The sequence below is a fragment of the Micropterus salmoides genome, unplaced genomic scaffold (assembly GCF_014851395.1).
Source record: "Micropterus salmoides isolate LMB-PRFRI ecotype aquatic unplaced genomic scaffold, ASM1485139v1 Ms_hic_scaffold_4, whole genome shotgun sequence".
Lineage (NCBI taxonomy): Eukaryota > Metazoa > Chordata > Actinopteri > Centrarchiformes > Centrarchidae > Micropterus > Micropterus salmoides.
Genome location: NW_024043372.1, coordinates 5,653,631 through 5,680,909, shown reverse-complemented (window position 1 = coordinate 5,680,909; position 27,279 = coordinate 5,653,631). Strand labels below are relative to the sequence as shown.

Here is a 27,279-nt window from a genome sequence, read left to right as displayed (position 1 = left end):
ATACGGTGTCCAGGGAAATTTTACACTGTCGGGTGGGTCGTATTATTCGATGTTTGCACTGCATCCAGCCCCCTGGCTCCGTCACTCCTAGGCCCTTTTTCCTTTGTTTGTCTCCCACATCCAGGTGAGTAATCCACTTTCGAAACGGTAAACCAAGTCCAGTATCCACGCAAACCAACGATATATTTTTTACTTAATGTAGTGGCTATTTGTCCATAAACTTAAACAAAAACAAATAATAACAAACTTCTCAAATGGCCACTTGAGGCTACGTCATGGTTAGGCTTTACGCAGGTTCAGAGGTACCAAAGCAAAGTGATGTCCATAACAAGATTGCGTTTGAGGAGGTTTATTCACACACATAAGCAAGCTCACAGACATTTCTGCTGCCTCTCTCACTGCTGATAAAAAAAACCATATGCCCTCGTGCCTGCAGCACCTCCCACCTTGACCTACTTATGCAAATGAACATAACACCATGTGACCAACAAACGACAATACAAGTAAAGCATAAATACAAAATAAACCAAATTAACTTTAACAAGAAAAGAAATAAATTAGGCTATAAATTAACTTAAGCCCAAAATAAACAAAAATAAGAATATAGCTCCAACAACAACAATAAACAATCAACATGACTGAAATGCTCAACTTCAGAACACTGTAATTTCACCACTGTATTTCTAAATATATTGACATTATTACATTATAACTGACATTATTAAATTCACTTTCACACAGTGAGCTTGAGGATGGCAGCGCTAGGGAGTTAGAGAAAGGGACAAAGAGCAACACCAATACAGAGGGCGAATCAGAGACTGAGGAGCAAACTGGGACACAATGTCAGTCTTAATTTTACCACTAGATGACACTAAAGTAAAAAAAATAAATCCTGCATACAGTGAAATTAATAAGATTAAATGAGGAGGCTGTTACACTGGTGTTGTAAATAATAAGCAACATTTTAATGATTGTTTTCTTGTACATAAAACTATGAAATATATATATAATAACTCAAACTACCAGTTTTAAGACAGTTTCTTTAAATTAAGTCGCTTTTATCCAAAGCTTTTTATGTCAGAGGTTGCACGCCTCTGGAACAACTAGGAGTTAAGTGTCTTGCTTAGGGACACATCAGTGGAGGGGTCACAGAGGGGGATTGAACCCAGGTCTCTCACACCAAAGGCATGTATCTTATCCACTGCACCATTTCAGCCATCAAGGCAATGTAAAATAATGATTTGATCCCAGTGCAGTTGTCTAGTTGGTGTGTTTAACGTCACTAAATGAGTAAATAACTGACCAAAACAAAAAGAGGAATAGCCACTTTATCTGGAAATTAAATGTGAATTCAAATGGTCAATGTAGTCGTCAAAAATATTTTCTCAAAATATGTTCTCAGTGTGCAAGTTTTCACATAAAAATATCACTGAATTGCAGGGAAAGGATTTTCTTTTATTTCTGGGACTCTCATTCAGACCAGGTCAACAATATACAGTATCTGTGATAAGTTAGATCAGGTAATGAGATAAGATGATCGTTGCTCGGTGCTGCTGAGCCTCGTTGACTGTTGTGTAGAGAGGATCCTCTGAAGAGCTGGACGGCTGGCTGACTCTACAGTAGGCTGGATTTTACTTCACAGTAGAATATTTTCAGGCAGCAGAGCTGGGTTTGAGGATCACTGCCTCACCACCAACTCTGTCAGAGCTGTTTGGAAGTTGATGCTGGAGTAATGCAGCGAGGCAGAGGGGTTTGTGGGAAAGTTGGCAGTGGCATAAATTGGGAGTCTGGAGAACTCTCCATTCAAAATGTGCTCAACACTGTAAGTTAAAATACAAACAGGTCTGAGTAACGGATTTTATGTAAAAAAAAATTTAAAAGAACAATAGCTATTATCAATATTGTATAAATAGTTAAAGTTTTAAAACATTCCCATATACATTATATCATACAGTAACACATTTCCCGTTGTGGTCTACAGTGGGTTTCTGATCATTAGCTCATGTGGTAACAGTATAATACTTTATAGGGAATGTTTTGTCAAGTCCTCCAACCTAAAGGACAACATAGTTTGTTTTTACCAACCTCCAAATACGACTCATATAGGCATATCCTAAAGTAGTGTTAATTCACTGTATTAAAAGAAACAAATCAGTCTTGTTTCACCGCTCACGTTAGACTATTAAATGATAAATGTGGATAAAATGATTTAGTTATAAGTTAAACAATATTAATGACAGAGAAATATCAATTTAATATTTTAAACTGTTATGGTGACATTAGTAGTTGGTCTAAATTACAGAATATATGTGGGATATTACAGGAATATTACAAAGGGCTTCTTTTGAAATCTAGCATAAGTAAACTAGTGCACTTCTTTTCCTTCTCTTTGATTTTCTTCATGCTTCTGTCCTTGTATTCTTAAAACCTGCAAATCCTGTCAGACAAAGAGAGAAAGGGAACAAAATGTTATAGTAGTAAAGTGAATAAGCAGTAATACATGTGCAGAATTGTCTTCATTTAAGTATTCCTAAAACGTTGTCACATTATAGAGGATTTTTTCCCCCAAGTACTTAAATGAAAACGGGAAATGTTAAACTTATTAAAGTCTCCGCCCATCACTCAACTTCTCTGCTGCTGACACTCTGATCCCTACATTCATTACATCCAGAATGGACTTCTCCAATAGCATCCTTTATGGTTCATCTGCCAAAGCCCTAAATAAACTTCAATACATCCAAAACTCTGCTGCCCGCCTTCTCATTCACACCTGCATCCTCCAGAATCCCCACCGGCTCCCTGTTTCCCAGCGCATTCAGTTTAAAATCCTCCTCCTCACCCATAAAACCCTCCATAACCAGGCCTCTTCCTACCTCACAGACCTGCTCCACCACCACAATCCCTCCCGAAACCTCTGCTCCTCTAACATAAACCTCCTCTCCTCACCACTCAGGACCAAGCACCGTACCTGGGGTGACTGGGAGCTTTTCACACCCCACAGCTCCCCTCCCTTTGGAACTTCCTACCCATACAGATCCACTGTACTGACCTGGACACATTCAGATCACTTATCAAAACCTACCTCTTTAGATTAGCCTTCAGCCTCTTAACAATGTTAAATTTCACCTGCTGTTAGTTTTATGCTCTTCCCTGCATTGATGTATATTATGTAACTATTTTTTTATGTGCTTAATGTACTGGTTTTATTGTAAAGTGTCTTTGAGTATCCTAAAAAGCACAGGTGAAACCTGAAATTTACTTTAAAATTGTTTTATTTCCAATTAACATTTCAATTTAAGTGTTTGCCTTTAAGGTTTTAATTTAAGCATTAAGATTTAAGCATTTCAGTTTTCTATTTCAGGACTTGTCAATTTAAATAACAACATCAATTTGTCATTTTAATATTCCAGTTCATTTTTCAGTTTTTAATAACATGTATGGCCTGATTATCTTTAATGCTATAATATAAAAAAAATTTGTTGCAATTTTCCCCTTTTATTTCTTGGTTAAATCATCCTCCATAGCACCTTACCTGAAGTGCTAGTTTAAGAAACAAAAGTTGGAGCATAGTAAAATATCATGTTGTGGAGTCTTTGAACGGCCTAATTAGTGTAAGAAATGTAACTGTATTGGAGTAGACTAAAAGCAGGCACAGTTGGTCTCTGTCTGCCTGAAACTATGATGGAATCATGAAATCGACTACACATGATAGGGCTGTGAGTTTGCCAAAAATAAGGTTTGAACAAATTTGTACAAACAATTAAAACTTAATTAAATTCAATCTTAAGCTGTACCAAATTGTGTTCCCCAGTCATTTCTAGTAGTGAGGAGGCATATGTTTTCACCGCTGGTGTTCTACTGTCTTCTCTGTCCTACATTGCTATGCTAAATTTGTGACCCATCAGATTCTGTGAAGGATCAACTACATAAAAAATCTCGACCAAAATTTGTCAGTTGAGATGTTAATTGATCCACAGACAAATATACTTACATGTCTGCCATTAAAGTGATCTAAATGTTTTGATCAAAAAGTAGCCACCAAATGTGTTTTTGGAGAAGTTTGATGATGTTAAAACCAGTGAAAACCTCTTACGTGTGTAGACAAAATATGTAGTGAGCATAAGCAGCAACAGCAGCACATCCAAAGAGAGGGCCACAGCAATCGTCAACACAGATGTCCGATCTACACGAGAAAACAAGAAATCAAAATTACATCCAACATTAACAAAATGAACAACAGCATCAATACTTATAGTATTAGCAACAAAAAAGTATTAAATATTTGTAGTCAGAAGTATTTTACCATGACCAATTAAAGACACTCAGCCTAGTATACAAGCATTATTCCTTAGGGTTTAAATGAACAAACATGCTTTCTCACCAAAACCACCATAAGAAACAGTAGCTGGCTTTGTTACAGATGGTGAAGAGGTTGCAGGGGGATTTGTTGACACGGCCGGTGACACTGTAAACAAACAGTCAATTACATTTAAGTTAAGCTTTTAAGCACGCAAACAACAATATATTTAACAGGTTTAATTCATAACTAAGAAGGAGAGAATACATTTGGTATTTAAGAAAAACCAACAGGGGAAATTTGATGTCTGATGTCATTTATCTAAAGATGGAGGGATTTGTATAATTTACATGGGTTTAAAGTACAATGTTGTGTCAGCTTTCAGCTTGTGTGCCTATTTTACGTTACTGTTAACTGTAATGTAGTTAATTTAATTAGAGGTAAAAGGTGCTGATTGAGAAACCTGTGATCCCTCGCTGTATGTTAGGAATCGGTGTAAGGAAGCAGCATTTGACAACTCACATACAGTCATCAACAATCTGTGGAAGAATGTTAAGTTGGCCAACAATCGGTTACCGTCCTACAATCTGAACCAGGATCAGATTTCATTCACACAATAAAAATGACTCACCTACAGTCATCACCAGTTTGTGGAAGAATTTGTTGCTGTGTGTTTTGTCAGTGCTTTCTGCTCCACACCAGTATGTCCCAGTGTCGTCTGTTGTTACGTCTCTCACTGTTATGGTGATATTTCTCTTATCTTGTTCCTCCTGCATAGAAAACTTCCCAGTGTTCTTGTTGTGCTGTGCGGTGCTTACTAGAGGTTGACATATAGATGGATCTTCTCCCTTACAGATGAATTTGTTTATCAGAGTATAATTTGGATATTGACACCAGTATGTAAGATTCTGTCCAACAGTTGGAAACGTGGTGAAGTTAGTAATAGAAGCTGTAGAGACACAGACAGACATCGTTGTGTATCAGTGACTGTATTTAACAACATATTTCAGAGACACTTTAATTATCTGTGTGAGAAAATCAAAGCTCAAAGTGTCAATGTGTGCTGCTCACCTTTAACTTCCAGCTGTATCTTTCTGAGAGCAGCTCTGTAACTTCCTTCATGTGTTTCCACTCCACACCGGTAGACACCAGCATCATGTGAGGACACGTTACTGATGGACACGCTGAAGCTACTCTTGGTTTCTGTGAGAGTGAATGTCCCCTTTGACTTCAGAGAGGATTTTGTTGATAAAATATCCTCACAGATTGAACCTTTCTGTTTGCAGAAGAACTTGTATTTGTTTCCTGTGTAATCACATGTGATGGTGGTTTTAGCTGTTCTGTACGCAGTTTGAATAAATTGTCCCTGGCAGCCGTCTGTCTCTGCAAATAAACAAGAAAGGTAAAATGTGAAACTGTGATAATGTGCTAACACATGATGGAAATGCAAATCACCACACTCATACAGTAAAGTGTGAATCATGTTACATCTGCTTTTATTGGAATTTGGTCTCTGTTGCAGATTGATCTTCATTTTGTTTATCTGAGTAGATGATGACTTGAAATAGAAATTGACTCTAGTGAATGTGAAATTAGAGTCAAAATAGTCTGGAAATTTATAACCAACATCTGTAACATTCATTTTAATAAAAAGTGAGTGCCTCTTACCAACGTCCAAGTCCAGTTCCACTGTGTCACATGAGTCAGGTAGTTGGTTAAATTTACAGGTGTACTTCCCAAAGTTCTCATGTTCAGTTTTATTAATGGCCACCCTGAGATGTTTTTTTTTTGGATCATGGTACAGGAAAACTCTGCCGTTGTTTTCCCACACATTCTTTAGAGCACTTCGTATGGTTTCTTTGGGATTAACTAAATCAATACTTTCATATGTTACATTTGGTTTTGGATATTTGCAGGTGAATTGAATCCATCCTACTGGGCATCCCTTCACTTTAGACAAGACCTCATGACCTGTAGATCAAAGACAAAAGTTCACAACATGACACTTGACAGACTGTCATCTGAATTAGCTCTGTATCAATGCAACATTGCAACTTTACTTTGAGCTCAATATTAACCACTTGGAAGCAGTATACAAACATTTAATACATTCTTTTAACACACTATAATGTAGTTATAGGCTGCTAAGAGGACAGTATCTGTCAGCAATTATAATATCTTATTTAAAGATATATTTTATATAATTGCAACTGTGTTTTAATATACAGTCACTCATCATCGGTTTAGCAGCCTCTACTTTTGAGTGCCCACAGGAGGGGCTATACAAACACATTAATTAAAAGTTTTTAGCTGGAAGTGGTTTTTAAATTTAAATCTAAAAGAACACTTGAACAGCCTAAAATATCATGTTTGAAAAGTAGATTCTAATGAATTAATTTGAGCTAAAGAACAGCTAAACCCAGGAGTGGTCGTTGGTTGTCTAGCTCGGAGTAAAAAACAATTGTCCAGCCCAGAACCTCATATAGCTTCAGCTGAATTTCTAAATGTATTCTCACATGCTTTAGGAAATGATCTCTTTGCAGCTAGTATTAGTCACAATAACAGTGAACAGTAACACTTTCAATGCACATACAGAAATGTGAGTATTATTTTGTAAGACTTGATAAATTGTGCATCTATCCTTAAAAAGTGAAGTATCTACATCTGTGTAAATAAAACTGATCACTTTTTAAGGGTTTTGGTTGTTGCTGATAGAGTTCTGTTGTCACATCACTGCAGTACGCTGCTCTGAAAATGGAAGTGCAGGAAATGAAAACAAGAGCACAAATAGCAACAAGATATCTTTCTGCAGACTGAGTCAGCCAGTGACAGGATATCCCAGTTGACTGCCTTTGTAACAGCATTTCAAAATCTACTACATGCTTAAATATGGATGAAATAGGATGCTGTTTAATCAAGATCAATACATGAAACAGATAAAACTATCTCAGTTTTTGAGGTGCCTTTTCAACTGCAACCCTAAAGTCATTATTATTGTTTCAGTTTACAGTGACTGAAATATGTCTTATCTGTTTGATGGCAGGAAAAGCACAAGTGTTCATAATAACATTAACAATGGCTCTGTTATATTCAAGTCTAACAGTAAGTCATGACAGTGAGTCAGCATGAACAATATCAGGACCCTGAAACAGCAGCAGCTAAATGGAATTCAGCCCTCATGTATTTTATTGTTTACACCTGTGTTTCTCCTTCTGTGATGTAAAAATGTCTTTTGTGAAAAGGTCAATTGTTGCCAAGTGTTTTGCACTTTACCACAGAGAAAATAACTGATTCTCTCACTACTTCTTTAGCTTTACCCGTCGCCATGGTGAATCATTGGATTGCAGATCAATTGATGATGGCTTTAGTTATTCATCATGCATGTAATATGAGGTTAACATACTCAGAGCTGATGCAACTGATGGTCACTTCAGGAGTCCAGCAGTAATCAATAATTACTATAGCTTTCTTTTCATGCTTGTCATCCAACTATTACCCTCCTACAATCTGAACCAGGATCAGATTACATCCACACAATATAAAATAACATCACTCACCTACAGTCATCACCAGCTTTTCGAAGAATTTGTTGCTGTGTGTTTTGTCAGTGGTTTCTGCTCCACACCAGTATGTCCCAGTGTCGTCTGTTGTTACGTCTCTCACTGTTATGGTGATATTTCTCTTATCTTGTTCCTCCTTCATAGAAAACCTCCCAATGGTCTTGTTGCGCTGTGTGCTTAATAGAGGTTTACATATAGATGGATCTTCTCCCTTACAGATGAATTTGTTTATAAAAGAATCTTTTGGATATTCACACCAGTATGTAAGATTCTGTCCAACAGTTGGAAACGTGGTGAAGTTAGTAATAGTAGCTGTAGAGAGACAGACAGAAAGACATCGTTGTGTATCAGTGACTGTATTTAACAACATATTTCAGAGACACTTTAATTATCTGTGTGAGAAAATCAAAGCTAAAAGAGTCAGATGTGTGCTGCTCACAGTTAACCTTCAGCTCACAGATTAAACCGTTCTGTTTGCAGAATAACTTGGTTTTAGCTGTTCTGTACGCAGTTTGTTTAAATTGATTCTGACAGCCGTCTGTCTCAGAAAGGTAAAACCGGAATTAAAATACAGTAATGCTGTGCTAACACGTGGTCACCACACTCATAAGGTGTGAATGATATTGATAATATTCTAAACACTCAAATACGCTTTACAGGGCGAAAGATAAAAGTAACTGGTTAAAAAAGAAAAGGAGGGAGAGAGGGGAAGGACAGAACTGGAGAATGCAGTCTTGAAAAGGTGGGTTTTGAGGGTCTGTTTGAAAGATAGCATGGAGATAGGGGATGGTGAGGAACCCAGAGTCAGAGGGAAGTATGTCATTGGGTGATTTTAAGTAGGGCAGTTTGAGTGAGTATCGACAACTCGCTCATGGATTGTGGACAGAGAAAGAATGATGGAGATGGGCCTGCAGTTGTTCAGGGTGTCGGGGTCGAGTCCAATGGACAATGAGGAGTTGCTTACATTGGTGATGAGTGGGGAGAGTGTTACATCTGCTTTTTTTGGAATCTGATCTTCATGGCAAATTGATTTCTCTACTGGATGTGGAAGCAAAATAATTTAGAGTAGTGGCACCACACTTTACATGTACAGTATGAAAGCTGAATTAAATCAGTTACGCCTCGATACATAAAAAGCAAAGAGAGAATATGTTTCTGAAATTTCATTTAATTCATTAGATGTGCATTGTGTTGTAAAGGTCGAATGTCAAATTTACTGGTGTACTTCCCAAAGTCCTCATGTTCTGTTAGTTTAATGGCCACCCTGAGATTTTAATTTAGCAATTTTAATGTCAGCAATTATTACTTTTTTGAAGACATTTAAATGTAAAAATAAACTGTCATTCATTTGTTTATTTACCAGCCTCCACTGATGGGCACCCACAGGAGGGGCTATACAAACACGTTGATAACATTATTGCTGAAAGTGGCGTCTACAGTCATCAACTCCTGAACCCCCTGAAATATCATGTCTGAAAAGCTTTTTCTTTGACCATTACTGTACTGTTCCTCACAATCCTGCTCTAACATTTGTGCATAAAACTATAAATATCCTTTTAGACTTAAAATATTTTTACCAAGTTTTACTGAGTGAGACATCTTAACTGTGAAGTCAGTGCTCTACGAGCAGAGCTGTAACAAGTGTAATCTCTAAGATCAGTAGTCCAATAGCAGCAAACGTTTTACCTGTCGTCAGTGAGAGGAAGAGAAGAAGAAAGATCTTCATCTTGTTGGATGCTGAGATCCTCCTTGTTGGTTGGTCTCCTGTATCTGCACAGCTCTATTTCCTGAACTTACATCTTATGATACCTAAAAACTACTCCTCAATTTTCTATCCTGCCCCTTTCATCTTTCTTCTTTAAGTTTTAGCCACATCTCCTCCCACCTTATACATCACTTCATTACACAGTAAATAGGAAATGACTGTAATGAGAGAGAGAGAAAACTTGTACTGTCCCCTGACACAGTGCAACAGTTATAACTTATGCAAACTACAAACTGTGAATGCGTACATCCTCATCATTATTCATGATCTGGTTTTAATCAAGTAAATTACGTACTTCATAGATCATAAATTGTGTATCTGCACAGGTGACTGAGGGAACAAACTAAAGACATTTTATTAGAATTTTTTTCTCCTAAAACCTGTGGATGTTAAACCTTTGGGCAGCAGTAGCTCAGTCTGTGGGGTCTTATCTTGGGAACCGGATGGTGGTTCCGGTTCACGTCCAGCACGGATCAGTCAAAAGGAGTTCAGACTGGCAGCTGGAGAGGTGCCACTTCACCTCCTGGTCACTGCTGAAGGTTCACCTGAGCAAAGCCTGAACCCCTAACTGCTCAGGGAGCCTGACTGCGTGGCAGCCCCCTCACTCTGACATGTAGAGGTCCTGTTTGTGCGTTTGTATTTTGGACCTGTGTGTGACCCTGTTGGAGGGCAGTGGAAGCAACCTATGAACATCATTAACATATTATCACCTTCAAGATGAACTTGTTCGCAAAGCAGAGTGGTCATTCATCTGTCCAGTATTCTCTCTGTTAGCTTTGTTTTGGGGCTAGAACCTCTCCTGAGAGAAGATTTGACTCTTTAGCTGCTAAATGCTCGACTGTGTTCACCAGTTAGTCTCTAACTGTGTCTGTCTCCTGTTTGCTGCTGAGCAGATAGTGAACAATGGCCTTTTAGTTTTTCATTGTCAGATAGTGTTCAGCATTTAAATGGTAGGAGATACAGCTCTTTTTAAACAGAAGCTGTAATAATAAGCTGTAAAGCTTCACATGGAAATGTGGGAACAACAGTAGTGATGGCTGTGGATGAGGTCTATGTTGACACGTCTCTTACTATTATTATTTTTATCTCCCTCTGGCTATGAGACATTCTCACCCTTAACCAGAAAAGCTATTTAAAACCAACAGGTTGCAAACCACAGGCTCACTTAAGTCTCCACCCATAGAACAAAACCACATGAAACTGCTGCTGATGGCTGATAAAATTATATTATTATATTTATAAACAGGTTATCATGTTTAATCAGGTTTAATTGGCTGAATTAGACTAAATTAAAACGTGTGGCAGTATCTGCCTTGCCTTGTTTTATTGAGTGTTTTTTTGGCAGAAAAAAAAAACACCTTCAGAGTACTCTGGCAAAAAGATTAACCTGGCACAGCTTTTGCCAGACTGCAAAAGGAAGTCTTCGGGTAAGAAGCTGAGTGGCAAATGAAACACTAGCAAGCAGACGTTCCTTTGTAACTGGATCGCTGTATTTCTGCTTTTTATCTCAAAATCAGTGCCATCAAAGATTAATCTATTGATGCTGTGAACATTTTCCAGATCTTTTGTCAGATCCTGTGATCCTTTAACCTGATGGACTGTCAAACTGGGCTGGATCGTTGATGTCTCACCGTCATTTTAAACAGCACACCCCCACCATCACAGCCCCCTGCATTGTTTTAACACTGTTATAGTCACTCCTTGTTCAATAATAATTAGTCATTCAACAAAACTGTATTAGAAAAGCATTACGGTCAGACTGAACATCCTCAGTCAGGTTATGATCTCAGGCTTTAGTGTCATTCTATTTTAGGTCACTTACAAAAAGCTCCACCCCTCATATTTTTCTACAACACATCATTGCAGACATCAGTAAACCAAAGGAAACTGTGCTTATTTGGTGATTTAAATTGAAAATGAATGTATCTAGATATTCAGCACATTAAAGTTAATTTGCTATTTGTAAAATTCTATGTGATTGTTGCATCTTTCAAGTTATTTTGATGATAACTGTAGTCTTGGTAAAAGGCATGTAGTGTCGTCTCCCACAGTGTGTCACGGTGGGATCTCAAATGGGGGTCCGTCGTCTAATGTGAGTCAGTTTTGGGGGTCCTTGACATGAAAAAGTTTGAGAACCAGTGCTTCACAAAACTCAAGGAGATCATTCCATCTCACAATTTCTAGCAGCTGCAACATTTAAAGTGATAAAGTTCACAACTGTAGTGGCTATTATTTCCTTTTCGGCTTCCTCCAAGCGCTCTGGTGTCAAGCTGGATTTTCCAAGTGCGGCTTTGAATTTTTTAATCTCCTTTTCCACATTCTCATTCTGGTTGACCACATATTCTTTTCTCTTTCGGCTTAAAAGTAAAAGTCTTTCTTTCAGCTCCAACAGATGTTTTAAGCTTTCTCCAGGATGAAAAATAGTGAATGAGCTGACTGAGAGGATTGTCACTGTGTATTGTAACAACATTGACCTTAAGTTCCCTTTTCACCTCTGCATCATCAGATGGAATGGAAGAGGAGTCCAAGTCGAGTTTCGGCCACCTGGTGGGGGGCAAGTGCAAAAAGTCCGGTCCTTTTAGCCATTTTCCTTTCCCAAACTCCTGAGCTCTTAGTCCTCGAGAAGCTTCATCTGCAGGATTGTCTTTGGTGTTTACATACCTCCACTGATCTTTGTCTGTGGATTCTCTTATGGTGCTGACACGATTGGCAACATATGTGTGAAAGCGCTTTGTTTCATTAAAGATGTACTTGAGAACAGTAGTGCTATCGGTCCAAAAGAATGACCTTTGCAATGGCAACTGTAGCTCTTTCAACAGCATTGTGTTCACTCGAACAGCAAGCACAGCTGCAGCAAGCTCAAGGCGTGGAATGGTTAGTTGCTTAGTTAGGAGCGACACGAGCCTGTGATAAATGAAACATGCACGTTGTCAGTGCTCTCCAATCTCAAATATGAAACAGTGCCATATCCTGTTTGACTAGCATCTGAAAAATGATGCAGTTCTGCTTTCACTTGTGTTCCAAAGTTTTTGGGTTTAATGCACCGTTCCACTTTAAATCCACTCATATGCTGAAGCTCAGAGAGCCACTCAGACCAATGTTCGGAGACATCACGGGGAACTGGCTCATCCCATTTGAAGTTCATTCTGTACAACTCGTGTAACAGTAACTTGGCAGGTATTATGAAAGGAGACAGAAAACCCAGCGGGTCGTAAAGAGAGCTCACCACAGAAAGGATGCCCCTCCTAGTGTGTGGACGTTCCTGCACTGCAGTCCTGAAGCTGAACGTATTTCCTTGAACACACCATTGCATCCCCAGAGCTCTTTCCACAGGGAGTTGGTCCCTGTCCAAATCCATGTTCTCCAAACCCACTGCTCTGATTTCGCTAGGAATACACATTTGAGTTATTTGTGACCCACTTTTGGAGATGAAAGCCGCCCTTTTTACAGAGAGATGTTAATCCATGTATGAGCTTCACTGCATCTTCCTCTGTCACAGTGGACTTAAGACAATCATCCACGTAGAAATTTGTCTTAACTGTACGAAGGACATCGGGTGAATATTGCAGTGCATTATCCTCAGCAGTTCTCCTCAGTGCATAGTTTGAGCAGCTTGGAGAGGATACAGCTCCAAACAAATGCACGCACATCCTGTATTCCTCTGGCTCCGCTGTAGCGTCTCCATTGGGCCACCATAGAAAGCGCAAGAAGTTAACGTGCTTATATGGAACCCGGACCTGATGGAACATGGCGTTGATATCAGCCATAACAGCGATGGGCTCTTCTCTAAACCGAAGGAGGACACCAATTAGCGTGTTAGTGAAGTCTGGGCCCTGCAGGAGCTGACTGTTCAATGATATACCTTTGTAAGTACAGCCGCAATCAAACACAACACGCAACTTTCCTTTGGTTGGATGACGTACACCATGGTGGGGAATGTACCACACCTTTCCTTGTTCCAGAGTGGGCTCATTTGTGGGAACCTTTTCTGCATATCCTTGCTCTAACATGTTGTTAAGGAAATCAACGTATTGAGCCTTGAATGAAATGTCTCTATTAAATCTCCTCTTCAGGCCTTGGAGTCTTTGTAGTGCAATGCAGCGATTATTTGGCAAAACAGGATCATCAACTCTGAAAGGTAAGTCAATGTGATAATGTTCATTGTTAAGCACTGTCGTACTCTCCACCATTTTCATGAATTTAATGTCTTCTCTTGACATCTCAAGTTGTTCATCACTTGTTCTTTCAGTAAAGTCATGATTATACTGTTGTATCAACATACTTTCCAAGTGTTCCACAGATATGTGATTAGCAGTTACAACAATGCATCCTGATTTGACACCAGTACCTTCAGAGTCTCCAGCACGAAGAGGCCCATTTATGACCCAGCCAACTCTGGTCCTTACTGCATACGGTCCACCACATTGACTGTTTATCAGTTCCCATGGCTCCAAAACTTTAGGAGTCGGTTCCAATGAGAAAGTCTACATCTGCATCTACTTCATGTAGCCTAATGCTGCTCAAATACGCCCATTTGGCAACATCATCCTGACATGGCACATTGACTTTAGAGACAGGCATTTTTGTTTGTGTCAGAACAGACGGTAGCTCAATAAAGTCATCTGTGTCAAATCCAGACACCTCCAGACCGGTTACTATAGTAGTGTTGATGGTTTTAGTCTGCCCCATTGTCCTTAACACTACATTACAGTTTTTTCCTGATACTCCCAGCCTTTCAGCCATACTTGTAGTACAGAAGGTACCAGAGCTCCCAGGATCCAGGAAAGCATAAGTGTGCACAACTTTATTACTTTTCTGACTTTTCACCTGCACAGCCACAATGGAAAAAACAGCAGTATCCTCTTCACCAGCCCCAATATGACCACACGTCTGCTGCTTCCCGGATACAGTGCTCACAGTTTCTTTGGAGGTTATCCTTGTAGTATCCTCCTTCTCCACATGCAGGACAGATGGGTGCTTCCTGTGACACACTTCACAATCCAAACGACTCCTGCAGTCTTTGCTTGTGTGTCCATGTTTCAAGCACCCAAAACAAACGCCCTTCTCCTTTAGAAACTGAATCTTGTCCTGTTGTGTCTTTCTTCTAAACTGAAAGCATTTTTCCAGAGTGTGATTGGTAAGATAGCAGAATATACATTTGAGCTGCTTACTGTGAGCTGTCAAGTTTTCCATTTCTTTATGTCCATCCTTTGGTGCATTAATGCTGGTGGCAAATGTACCACTTTTCCTTTTCTGCTTAACTTGCATGGAAAGCTTTGTATAGCTGGCTGGAGAAACATTATTAATATTTCCAAACAGAGGATCTGAAACAATTTTGACTTGTTTTTCAATGAAATTCACAAAATCAACAAACACTGCTCTGCTTCCAGTTTGTTCCAATATGTCACATGCCACATTTCTCCACTTTTCCCTCAGCTTATATGGGAGTTTCATTAGGATCGTCCTGAGCTTAGCTGGCATGTCCAACTCCTTCATATACTTTATATGATGTACTATATTGGAGCAACCTCGAAGGAACAAAGCAAATGACTGCAAAGCATTAACATCCTCAGGTTTTATTGAGGGCCAGTTGTTGATTTTGTCCATGTAAGCCGAAGATATTTATGTTCACTGCCAAAATGTTCAATCAAAAGCGTTTTTGCTCTTTGATAACCTGGTTCAGAGGGCATATGCTGACAACTTCTCACAATGTCTCTTGGTTTCCCTCTAGTGTACTGTTCTAGGAAGTACAGACAATCACTGAAATTTTGAGTTTTATCCTCAATGCAATTTTCAAAGGCTCTGAGAAAAGATTTGAAATACAGGGGATCTCCATCAAATACAGGTATATTTCTCATAGGCAGAGCAGAGGCTGTGTTTTGTTGGACCAACAGCGCAGTTATTTCATTTTGACGCTGCATGATGTTCAAAATGTCCAGAGAATTGATGAATGGATTATCGTCACAAACATCTTGCAAACCCAGTGATTGTGTATCTTGCCTTTGAAACACAGGAATGACATTAGGTATGGGTAGTTGTTTTACAACATGTTTGGGTTGAACACCAACAGGGACAGAATTTAACAAGCGACTGGAGGTAGGTTCAGAGCTTTTATTGGTGGGCACATAGCCTTCAGCATTCGGATTTAGTTCATATGTCCCTTGAGTTTCTGACCTTTTCAAGTAAGAATTCATGCCATCTGATGTTTGAGATGCACATCTTGACACTTTAGAACCACACTTTGAGCTTACTTCCACAACCTCCAATTTTGCATTTGTCACCTTTAATTCTGCCTCCAGAGCAAGTTGTTCCTTTTCTCTCCTTAAATGTTCCCGTTTCTTCCGTAAGTCCTCTTGTTCAAATCGTATTTGTTCCTCCTGATCCTCCAAAATATGCCTTTGTTTTAGAGCAGCCATGCGTTCCTGTAACGCTGCTCTTCCCGCTTGCACTAATATTTTTGCAGATGCACTGGATGAAGTCTTTGACAGTTTAGAACCAGCCTTTGAACGCGTTTCAGAACCTTTATTAGATACACTGTCCTCAGGCCCAATATCAGTTGGATTATCAGGTGGTTTAATTGGAAGTTCATATGAATGGCCTGTTTGAAAAACACTTTTCCTTTTGTTCAAAATATTTATCTTGTTTCTCCTTCTCCTCCTGAGGTATGTCCAGTGACACAAATGACAAATGATGTTGTTTTGCCTCATCAACACATATTATTATTTGATCCAAAAGAGACTTGACTGCATCAATATTGTCTGCAGAATGCATCAACTTATCCATCTGATTCATGTACGATTTGGCTCGTCTGCATTGCACCGATCTCTTTTCCTGACACGTTTGCATAAAAACATCATTCCTTTAGCAGTAAAACTTGTGCGTCTTCTTGCAGGAAGCGCCGTGTCGCTTGTGGCTTTAGATGCAACCTCAGACATTTTACCCTTTGTTGATGTCGGTCATGTACACACACAGTTGCTTGCAAAGATTGAGTAAAGCACATACCTTGTGGAACTTTGTTTGTTGCGGTGGTTGCCTTCGTGCACGGAATTGAATGCAGGCAGTAGCTGTTGTTGCGCGCGGCTGTGCGCATCACCTGTGAAGGCTTTGGGCCTTTGCGAATTCAAATTGCAGCAAATAATATCCTCCACTCCGTAGTGCAGCTCCAGCGCTCCAGTAGCTTCACCGTTATCCAATACGGTGTCCAGGGAAATTTTACACTGTCGGGTGGGTCGTATTATTCGATGTTTGCACTGCATCCAGCCCCCTAGCTCCGTCACTCCTAGGCCCTTTCCTTTGTTTGTCTCCCACATCCAGGTGAGTAATCCACTTTCGAAACGGTAATCCAGCAAACGACAAGTCCAGTATCCACGCAAACCAACGATGTTTTTTACTTAATGTAGTGGCTATTTGTCCATAAACTTAAACAAAAACAAATAATAACAAACTTCTCAAATGGCCACTTGAGGCTACGTCATGGTTAGGCTTTACGCAGGTTCAGAGGTACCAAAGCAAAGTGATGTCCATAACAAGATTGAGTTTGAGGAGGTTTATTCACACACATAAGCAAGCTCACAGACAGTTCTGCTGCCTCTCTCACTGCTGATAAAAAACCATATGCCCTCGTGCCTGCAGCACCTCCCACCTTGACCTACTTATGCAAATGAACATAACACCATGTGACCAACAAACGACAATACAAGTAAAGCATAAATACAAAATAAACCAAATTAACTTTAACAAGAAAAGAAATAAATTAGGCTATAAATTAACTTAAGCCCAAAATAAACAAAAATAAGAATATAGCTCCAACAACAACAATAAACAATCAACATGACTGACATGCTCAACTTCAGAACATAATAATTTCACCACTGTATTTCTAAATATATTGACATTATTACATTATAACTGACATTATTAAATTCACTTTCACACAGTGAGCTTGAGGATGGCAGCGCTAGGGACTTAGAGAAAGGGACAAAGAGCAATACCAATACAGAGGGCGAATCAGAGACTGAGGAGCAAACTGGGACACAATGTCAGTCTTAATTTTACCACTAGATGACACTAAAGTAAAAAAATAAAATTAAATCCTGCATACAGTGAAATTAATAAGATTAAATGAGGAGGCTGTTACACTGGTGTTGTAAATAATAAGCAACATTTTAATGATTGTTTTCTTGTACATAAAACTATGAAATATGTAATATAATAACTCAAACTACCAGTTTTAAAACAGTTTCTTTAAATTAAGTCGCTTTTATCCAAAGCTTTTTATGTCAGAGGTTGCACGCCTCTGGAACAACTAGGTGTCTTGCTCAGGGACACAATGGCAGATGGGTCACAGAGGGGGATTGAACCCAGGTCTCTCATATGTAAATTTCATATGTAAATATCATAGTATTGTAGGGAAAGGATTTTCTTTTATTTCTGGGACTCTGATTCAGACCAGGTCAACAATATACAGTATCTGTGATAAGTTAAATCAGGTAATGAGATAATAATCAGCTGTAATATAAAGCTGAGCTTCAGAAGCAAGACAAGAAAGACTCCTCTAGTAATTACAGATCAGTGCAAAAGTCCTGTTCACACCTTGGTGACTCAAACAATGTGGATGATGAAGTGAATCGTGTGTCTCTGGATTGATAGGATTTAAGTTGACAGCGTCCAACATCTGAATATCTTGGTGAAGTTCCTGAAGTCTGAGCTGGATTCATTGTAAACAACCACATCAGCAATGAATGACCTGAAATTTTGACCATACATGTAGTAAATGTCATAAATTGACAGGGCTGATCTTTGCTCAGTGCTGCTGTGGCTTGTTGACTGTTGTGTAGAGAGGATCCTCTGAAGAGCTGGACGGCTGGCTGACAGTACAGTGGCTGGATTTTACTTCACAGTAGAATATTTTCAGGCAGCAGAGTTGGGTTTGAGGATCACTGTCTCACCACCAACTCTGTCAGAGCTGTTTGGAAGTTGATGCTGGAGTAATGCTGCGAGGCAGACGGGTTTGTGGGAAAGGTGGCAGTGGCATAAATCGTGTTCATCTTATTTCCTGAGTTTGGCGTCTGCTGTATCTCCTCATAGACATGATCCTACCAGAATGAAAAATACAGTCTGAAAAAATCATATAAAATCCATATAATAAGAACTGAGTCTGAGTAACTGATATTAAATAAATACAATTTTAAAGAACAATAGCTTTTAATAATATTGTTTAAATAATTAAAGTTTTAAAACATTCCCATATACATTATATCATACAGTAACATATTTCCCATTGTAGTCTGCAGTGGTTTTTTGATAATTATCTCGTGGTAACAGTATAATACTTTATAGGGAGAGTTTTGTTTACAAGTTATCCTCCTTGGTTTCTGTTCAGAGGCAACAGGGAAGAAACAGGGAAGAAATGTGTGTGCCAGTTGGTTATCAGAGGTGGTAGTGCTCCTGCATCTAAATTCGACCACTGTAGGTAAAATATTCATAACAAACACAACAGGATCTCCACACGTAGCAAAAAGGGAGATTCTGTCACTGAAACAGTGAAAACGCTGCCTCCTTGTTGGTCAATATTAATTTATATTGTTTTTTCTATGAAATGAGAGTCCCAGAAGTTCTTTCTTATTCTTTTAACACTCATACTTGAGTAATCCAGCTTTTGCACAATTATTCCAGCAATATCGATTCAACCTATACAGTACCACAACGCACACAAACATTCATATATACCAACAAGTCCTCAAACCTAAACGACAACATAGTTTGTTTTTACCAATATCCAAATATGACTCAAATGAGCGTTTTGGAAATCACGTGATCTAAGTCACATGACATAAACACGTGGAGTGACACAAAGGAGGCAAACCCTACCTACACAGCTGTTGGGTTTACCATTCAACATACATACAATCACTGACTGTGAAGGTTAGGATGAGGTTTGGGATCTACGGGGTTCTGTCAACGCCTTTAAGACCAGGGCTGCGTCCAAACTGCGTCTTTTTTGCTTAGGAAGGTTCCTAACTGAGTCAAGTGACCTGGAAGTATTTCGACTATTGTTGTTTTTTATTAGGCTATGGGTAAAATCGATTTAGATCACAGAGCTGCGGGCAGAGCATATACTAGGCTATTCGCTCAGCGCCCCTTCTGCACGGTCGCTCTCTCTCTCTCTCTCTCTCTCTCTCTCTCTCTCTCTCTCTCACCTCAGTTAGGCTGTCATTCTGTGGGAAACACTGTGTTTACATACAACAATTGGGATTTATGTTGATGAATGTGGGTGGGCAGGAGGGTGAGTGTGAGCAAGCATTTTCAATGTGACAACCCTGTCCATTATTTGGTAACTGTTACCCTATCTGCCTTTTTGCTATGTACCATCCACCGTGATGTCCGCCTTTAGATGGCGGACGCATCTTTCTTTGACCTCATGACGTTTTCCATCGAGGTCAAAGAAAGGTGGTTAGGAAAGAAGATTATTCTTGACTTTTCGAACGCAGCCTAATATGGTTAGCTAACTAGCTAACCCTGAAACTACGAAGCTAAGTTAGTTAATGCTAATTAACTTTATTAAAAAAAACAAATTAATCTTGTTTCACATTGGAACTCAGGTGAAAGGCGGCTAAATTGCTTTCCTCCAACAAACCCACCACCACAGGAGTGCAACTTTATGGCTATATATAATAAGGGACCGTCTGGTCTGGCCGATTATCGGCGGCAATATTCAGCAGTTTTCCAATAATCTGCATCGGTCATTTCAAAAACAGATTGTCGATATAATCAATTAATTAAAAAATGCGCTCCTTTGGCTCTGATGCAGCCGCTTCTTTCAGTCTGTACTCACCACTCTGTGTGGTGGAGCAATGTCCCGCCCACAGTACTAGCTGATTGGTTACAAGTCACGAGTAATAGCCTATCAACACTGACTATTGTGCAGAAGTAGCCAATAGAACAAGCGAGCCACCACACTGTGGCCCCTCCTCTCCCATGTCAGCAGAGCTCCGCAAATACACACACGTGGAGCAAAGTCAGCGGAGATCATTGTAGGTTACACAAGTTGACCATAACGATGCCCGTTACTGTAAGTAAGTGCACTAAAAACAGCAATACTAGTAAAATGCTGATACTACATCAGCAGAAAAAGCAGGAACATGCACTAAGCGATATTTAATCTGCTCTGTTTCATCCACCGCAGCTGTGATTTGGTTTTACATAAGCACATGTAGGTAGCTAGCTAGGCTAATAGCTAGTTATAAACTCGCTAAATCTCTCTAGTTGTAGCCTGTTTAGCTGAGATGATACATATCTTAAAATTTACTAGCTCCTTGCAAACTCAGCCGCTTGTTGAGAGGCAAGCGCTGGGCGCTGAGTGTTTTTTTTCCGGTTACAGAGAGTGAAAAAATGTTCAGCTTGGAGCTCAACGCAGCGCTGGTCAATGTCACTTCTTACCCAGCCGTTCTATCACAGTGCTGGGGGGGTTGGGACAAACACCACCACCTCAGCTCTTTAACCTTGGGGTGGTGATGGGGAAGTGGATAAGATGCATTCCTTTTGTGTGAGAGACCTGGGTTCAGATCCACTGTGAAACACCATTGTGTCCCTGAGCAAGACTCTTAACCCCTAGTGTCTCCAGAGGCGTGCGACCTCTGACATATAGAGCAATTGTAAGGCAATTGTTATAAAAGCGTCAGCTAAATTAATAAATGTAAATGTCTTCATGCAGAGCTTAATGCCTACCCTACTTTGTGGTGACATTTTTACATTTAGTAAAATTAACTTGCCTACTTGCAGCACATCACACACATATTATAATATAAATAGCAGGTGGTAAAGAAAAAGTTTATGATAATTTTTCAATTATAGTAGTCCATCTCTGGGATGGATCTCTAATTCATTTAATTTACTATTTTAAAGATTAAACATGACAATTAACTTTAATCTTGTTATTTTCAACAAAGTTTTGTGTTGGAGTTTGTGTTATTCAAAATTTTGACAAGATTAAAAATTTTACAGCAAATGTATAACGGTTCCACATATCAGTCAAAAATATCAGCCAAAAATCCTTAATCGATCCTTAATGCGTTTGCATTGTACTGCCACTAGAGGTCGCTTACATCAATAAACGTAAACATGAGTCATAATTTTGTGTGGCTTAAACACACTTATTTTTTTTTCTGTAGAGGACAGTTGTATTTATACACTGACCTTTTTGTGCTGTGCTGCTGCTCCATTTCTTGTGTTCTTTAAAGGTGAAAATCCTGGAAGAAGCAAAAGTAAGATAACAATAGCTGAGTAAAAAAGGACATAAATGGATTAATTTCACCAATTTTTATCAAATTGAGACACTACCTCTTTAAGCCTTTAACTTTAAGCCTTAAAGCGACATTATTATTCCCATAACGCACTGAAACATGGCTGGTAGCAACTTAAAACATATTCCTGAGGACCTCTATCCATTTATCTCAGATTCATGGTCCTCGGGTCCATGCGACTGGTTTTATTTCTGGTTTGCAACCCATACACCTTGTTTATTACGGCCATGTGTAACGTCAATTGACAATTAGATGGAAATGCGGCTATTGTATGTAACACTTGTTATGGCAGAAAATTGTGTCCTCTTACATTTCATTTTTTATGTATGATCTTCTTATATATTATTATTATTAATATTATTACTATGTCTTATAGATATATATGTGTTTATCCTTAACCTTTCCTCTCCTATACTCCTTATGTTATTCCTACTGTGATGTAAATTCCCACAACAGTACTGACACCAAATCTCGCAAAAAACAAATTTTATATAATGTTACTTTAACCATCGGATCTTGCCTTTGTGTTTACACCTGGTATTTTTTTCTTGTTTTCTTGTTATCCTCATTGAGATTGGATCTCTCCTAAACTGCGCATGAGTAATTTCAGGTGGAGGCTAATTCGCACCAGACTCATGCTGGTGAGTTGGGGAAAATGAACAGTTTATACTTTGTTAAATTCTGTTTTACAACAAATTTATAATTATTTGTTTCCTCTTGTAAGTCTGGCAAATAAGTGATGTTTTTCCTTTCTTTGTATAAAAACATTGTGTCCATTAACTTCAAGACATGAAAAAGAAGTCATGTTTAGTCACTACAAACGATATAGAGTGTCTTCTTTGGCCTTGTTAGTCCTCACCTCCACACAGGGTGGAGCTGTTGTTAATGTGGTTTTCTGTTTACAATATGTGAGTGTTTCTTCTGCAAACTGGTAATAACTCTTACATGCGTAGATTAGGATCAAAATCAGCACAAACAGCAGCAGCAGCATAGCTACACAGACGATCACAGTGATGACGACGTCAGGGCCACCTGCAAAATAAACCACAATTATTTTTTTCAACATGGGTCATTATCATCCACAGCTGTCTGTGTTGAGAAAATGTAAGTGGACGTTTATAGAAATTTCATTTTAACCCCCCCCCCGCTCTTCTCTAGCAGAAGATTTAAGAAGTCAAACGTGCTCTCTTACCAGGACTCTCTGCAGATGCAGTAGTTGACTGGGTTGAAAAAAACAGAGATGTGGATACTGCTGGTGATACTGCTGGTGATGCTGCTGGTGATACTGCTGGTGATACTGCTGGTGATACTGCTGGTGATACTGCTAGTGATACTGCTGGTGATACTGAAAAAGAAACCCATTTAAATTTGGCAAGAGAACAGACAGAATAACCCTTAGAGATCAGAATGTTAATTATCCTTAAAAAGTATAAAACATGCATAGTGAAACACTCAACACTAAATCTGTTTATGAATTGATCACTTGGGTTTTAGTTGTTGCTGATGAAGTTCTGCTGTCACATCAAGAAGTGCAGGAACTTAAAACAAGCATTAAGCAGCATCAGGATTTCACAGCCATTTGAAAAAAAAGTAAAATGTTTTTTTAACAAAGCAAATTATAAGGCTTAATGAGTTTAAGCTTAATTGCTTCTTCACATACACTATAAAGGTTCTGATTTCTTCTACAATTTTCAATTATAATTTTGGCTTCCACACGTTATGAAAACAAAATAATCTAGGTAAAATAATTTTTGTGAGACATTCTTTTTCGCAATGATGCTCTCGCTTTGACTTGTGTTTATAATCCAGTGTGTTATGTGACCTATATGTTCAGCTCGGGCCAAGATGAAGGGTGGAGCGCTTTTGATCAAGAGCAAGTAAGGAAAAACCAATTCAGCTGTTTGACGGTTGTTACACACTGTGGCAGTCCCAAAGACTGGTGCAAATAAGTTAGAAAAGAGCCTTAAGCATATGACAGTGAACAACTGTGTGGTAACATGCCCAGATCAGACAGATCTGGTCACAAAGCACGTTTTATACTGAATGAGTTAGAGAAAATTCAAAGTTCAAGAAGATCCTTTTTTTTCAAAAAGGTCATCCATCCATCCATCGTCAACCGCTTCTCCTGCAAACAGGGTCGCGGGGAGATGGAGCCAATCCCAGCTTACATCGGGCGAAAGGCGGGGTACACCCTGGACAGGTCACCAGTCCATCTCAGGGCCACACATAGACAGACAACCAATCACATTCACACCTAAGGACAATTTCGGAGACACCAATTAACCCAGCCTGCATGTCTTTGGATGGTGGGAGGAAGCCGGAGCACCTGGACAGAACCCACGCGGACACGGGGAGAGCATGCAAACTCCCCAAATCATTGACTAATCGTGTTAATTAATCACAATCTCAATATTATTAGTCAATAAGTGAGTATGATTTTTTGCCATAATTGAGTAATAGGATGCTCTTGCCAGGATTGCTAAGTAAAAATAGAAAATAGATTAGAAAGAAAAAATATTAACTCAGTTGTGTCTTTTTAACTGAAACCAAAACGTTTTTTTTACTGTTTCAGCTGACAGTGACTGAAATTGTATATCACATGCAATGTGTCTGTTTAATCAAGATCAATACATGAAACAGATAAAACTATCTCAGTTTTTTGAGGGGCCTTTTCAACTGCAACCCTAAAGTCATTATTATTGTTTCAGCTTACAGTGACTGAAATATGTCTTATCTGTTTGATGGCAGGAAAAGCACAAGTGTTAATAATAACATTAGCAATGGATCTGTTGTATTCAAGTCTAACAGTAAGTCATGACAGTGAGTCAGCATGAACAATATCAGGACCTTGAAACTGCAGCAGCGAAATGGAATTCAGCCCTCATTCATTTTATTATTTACACCTGTATTTTTCCTAATGTGATGTAAAAATGTCTTCTGTGACAAAGGTCTGATGCTGCCAAATGTTTTGCTCTTTACCACAGAGAAACTAACTGTGGTTCATTATAAAACTGTAACTTATTTATCTTTATTCACGCCAACTCAGATTCTGTCACTGCTTCTTCTGCTTTACCCGTCGCCAGGGTGAATCGTAGTATTGGCGATCCATTGATGATGGCTTTATTTATGTCTTGCATGCACTTGGAGGTTAATATAGTCAGAGCTGATACAACTGATAGTCAACTACATCCACACAATAAAACAACATCACTCACCGACAGTCATCACCAGTTTGTGGAAGAATTTGTATCTGCGTGTTTTGTCAGTGGTTTCTGCTCCACACCAGTATGTCCCAGTGTCGTCTGTTGTTACGTTTCTCACTGTTATGGTGATCTTTCTCTTATCTTGTTCCTCCATCATAGAAAACCTCCCAGTGGTCTTGTTGTGCTGTGTGCTTAATAGAGGCTCACATATAGATGGATCTTCTCCCTTACAGATGAATTTGTTTATCAGAGTATAATTTGGAAATCGACACCAGTATGTAAGATTCTGTCCAACAGCTGGAAACGTGGTGAAGTTAGTAATAGAAGCTGTAGAGACACAGACAGACAGCGTTGTGTATCAGTGACTGTATTTAACAACATTTTTCAGAGACACTTTAATTATCTGTGTGAGAAAATCAAAGCTAAAAGAGTCAGATGTGTGCTGCTCACCTTTAACCTCCAGCTGTATCTTTCTGAGAGCAGCTCTGTAACTTCCTTCATGTGTTTCCACTCCACACCAGTAGACACCAGCATCATGTGAGGACACGTTACTGATGGACACGCTGAAGCTACTGTTGGTTTCTGTGAGAGTGAATGTCCCGTTTGACTTCAGAGAGGATTTTGTTGATAAAATATCCTCACAGATTGAACCTTTCTGTTTGCAGAAGAACTTGTATTTGTTTCCTGTGTAATCACATGTGATGGTGGTTTTAGCTGTTCTGTACACAGTTTGAATAAATTGTCCCTGGCAGTCGTCTGTCTCTGCAAATAAACAAGAAAGGTAAAATGTGAAACTGTGATAATGTGCTAACACATGATGGAAATGCAAATCACCACACTCATACAGTAAAGTGTGAATCATGTTACATCTGCTTTTATTGCAAATTGATCTCCATTTTGTTTATCTGAGTAGATGATGACTTGAAATAGAAATTGACTCTAGTGAATGTGAAATTAGAGTCAAAATAGTCTGGAAATTTATAACCAACATCTGTAACATTCATTTTAATAAAAAGTGAGTGCCTCTTACCAACGTCCAAGTCCAGTTCCACTGTGTCACATGAGTCAGGTAGTTGGTTAAATTTACAGGTGTACTTCTCAAAGTTCTCACGTTCAGTTTTATTAATGGCCACCCTGAGATGTTTTTTTTTTGGATCATGGTACAGGAAAACTCTGCCGTTGTTTTCCCACACATTCTTTAGAGCACTTCGTATGGTTTCTTTGGGATTAACTAAATCAATACTTTCATATGTTACATTTGGTTTTGGATATTTGCAGGTGAATTTAATCCATCCTACTGGGCATCCCTTCACTTTAGACAAGACCTCATGACCTGAAAGACAAAAGTTCACAACATGACACTTGACAGACTGTCATCTGAATTAGCTCTCTATCAATGCAACATTGCAACTTTACTTTGAGCTCAATATTAACCACTTGGAAGCAGTATACAAACATTTAATACATTCTTTTAACACACTATAATGTAGTTATAGGCTGCTATGAGGACAGTATCTGTCAGCAATTATAATATCTTATTTAAAGATATATTTTATATAATTGCAACTGTGGCCATTGGTGGTTGTTGGTTGTCTGATTCAGAGTAAAAAAGTCCAGCCCAGAACCTCATATAGCTTCAGCTGAATTTCTAAATGTATTCTCACATCCTTTAGGAAATGATCTCTTTGCAGCTAGTATTAGTCACAATAACAGTGAACAGTAAGACTTTCAATGCACATACAGGAATCTGATGATTATTTTGTAAGAATTGATAAAATGTGCATCTATCCTTAAAAAATTAAGTATCTACATCTGTGTAAATAAAATTGATCACTTGTTAAGGGTTTTGGTTGTTGCTGATAGAGTTCTGTTGTCACATCACTGCAGTACGCTGCTCTGAAAATGGAAGTGCAGGAAATGAAAACAAGAGCACAAATAGCAACAAGATTTCTGCAGACTGAGTCAGCCAGTGACAGGATATCCCAGTTGACTGCCTTTGTAACAGCATTTCAAAATCTACTACATACTTAAATATGGATGAAATAGGATGCTGTTTAATCAAGATCAATACATGAAACAGATAAAACTATCTCAGTTTTTGAGGGGCCTTTTCAACTGCAACCCTAAAGTCATTATTATTGTTTCAGCTTAC

At 38.9% G+C, this 27,279-nt stretch overlaps 1 protein-coding gene and 1 long non-coding RNA gene across 2 annotated transcripts; both read right to left on the bottom strand.

Annotated features, from left to right (window-relative positions):
* Positions 1-1,022: 1,022 nt before the first annotated feature.
* Positions 1,023-8,175, bottom strand: LOC119885511 (polymeric immunoglobulin receptor-like). The gene is made up of 7 exons (XM_038695580.1): positions 7,855-8,175; positions 5,966-6,268; positions 5,369-5,680; positions 4,929-5,246; positions 4,382-4,465; positions 4,094-4,183; positions 1,023-2,437 (listed from the first exon to the last, which is right to left on the bottom strand). The coding sequence occupies exons 1-7, from the start codon at positions 7,997-7,999 to the stop codon at positions 2,400-2,402; spliced, it is 1,290 nt and encodes a 429-aa protein (XP_038551508.1). The 5' UTR covers positions 8,000-8,175; the 3' UTR covers positions 1,023-2,399.
* A 9,591-nt stretch (positions 8,176-17,766) lies between these two features.
* On the bottom strand, positions 17,767-23,190 carry LOC119886742. The gene is made up of 4 exons (XR_005441541.1): positions 23,117-23,190; positions 22,870-22,956; positions 21,818-21,870; positions 17,767-18,717 (listed from the first exon to the last, which is right to left on the bottom strand). It is a non-coding gene; the product is annotated as an uncharacterized LOC119886742 (long non-coding RNA).
* Positions 23,191-27,279: the final 4,089 nt, after the last annotated feature.

Excerpts from the sequence above, each read along its gene's own strand:
- LOC119885511 (XM_038695580.1), bottom strand. The coding sequence starts at position 7,999 with ATGAAGGAGGAACAAGATAAGAGAAATATCACCATAACAGTGAGAGAC. Across the intron at positions 6,269-7,854 it reads AAAGCTGGTGATGACTGTAG|GTCATGAGGTCTTGTCTAAA; the intron begins GTGAGTGATGTT and ends TTTGATCTACAG. Across the intron at positions 4,466-4,928 it reads CAAACTGGTGATGACTGTAG|TGTCACCGGCCGTGTCAACA; the intron begins GTGAGTCATTTT and ends GTTTGTTTACAG.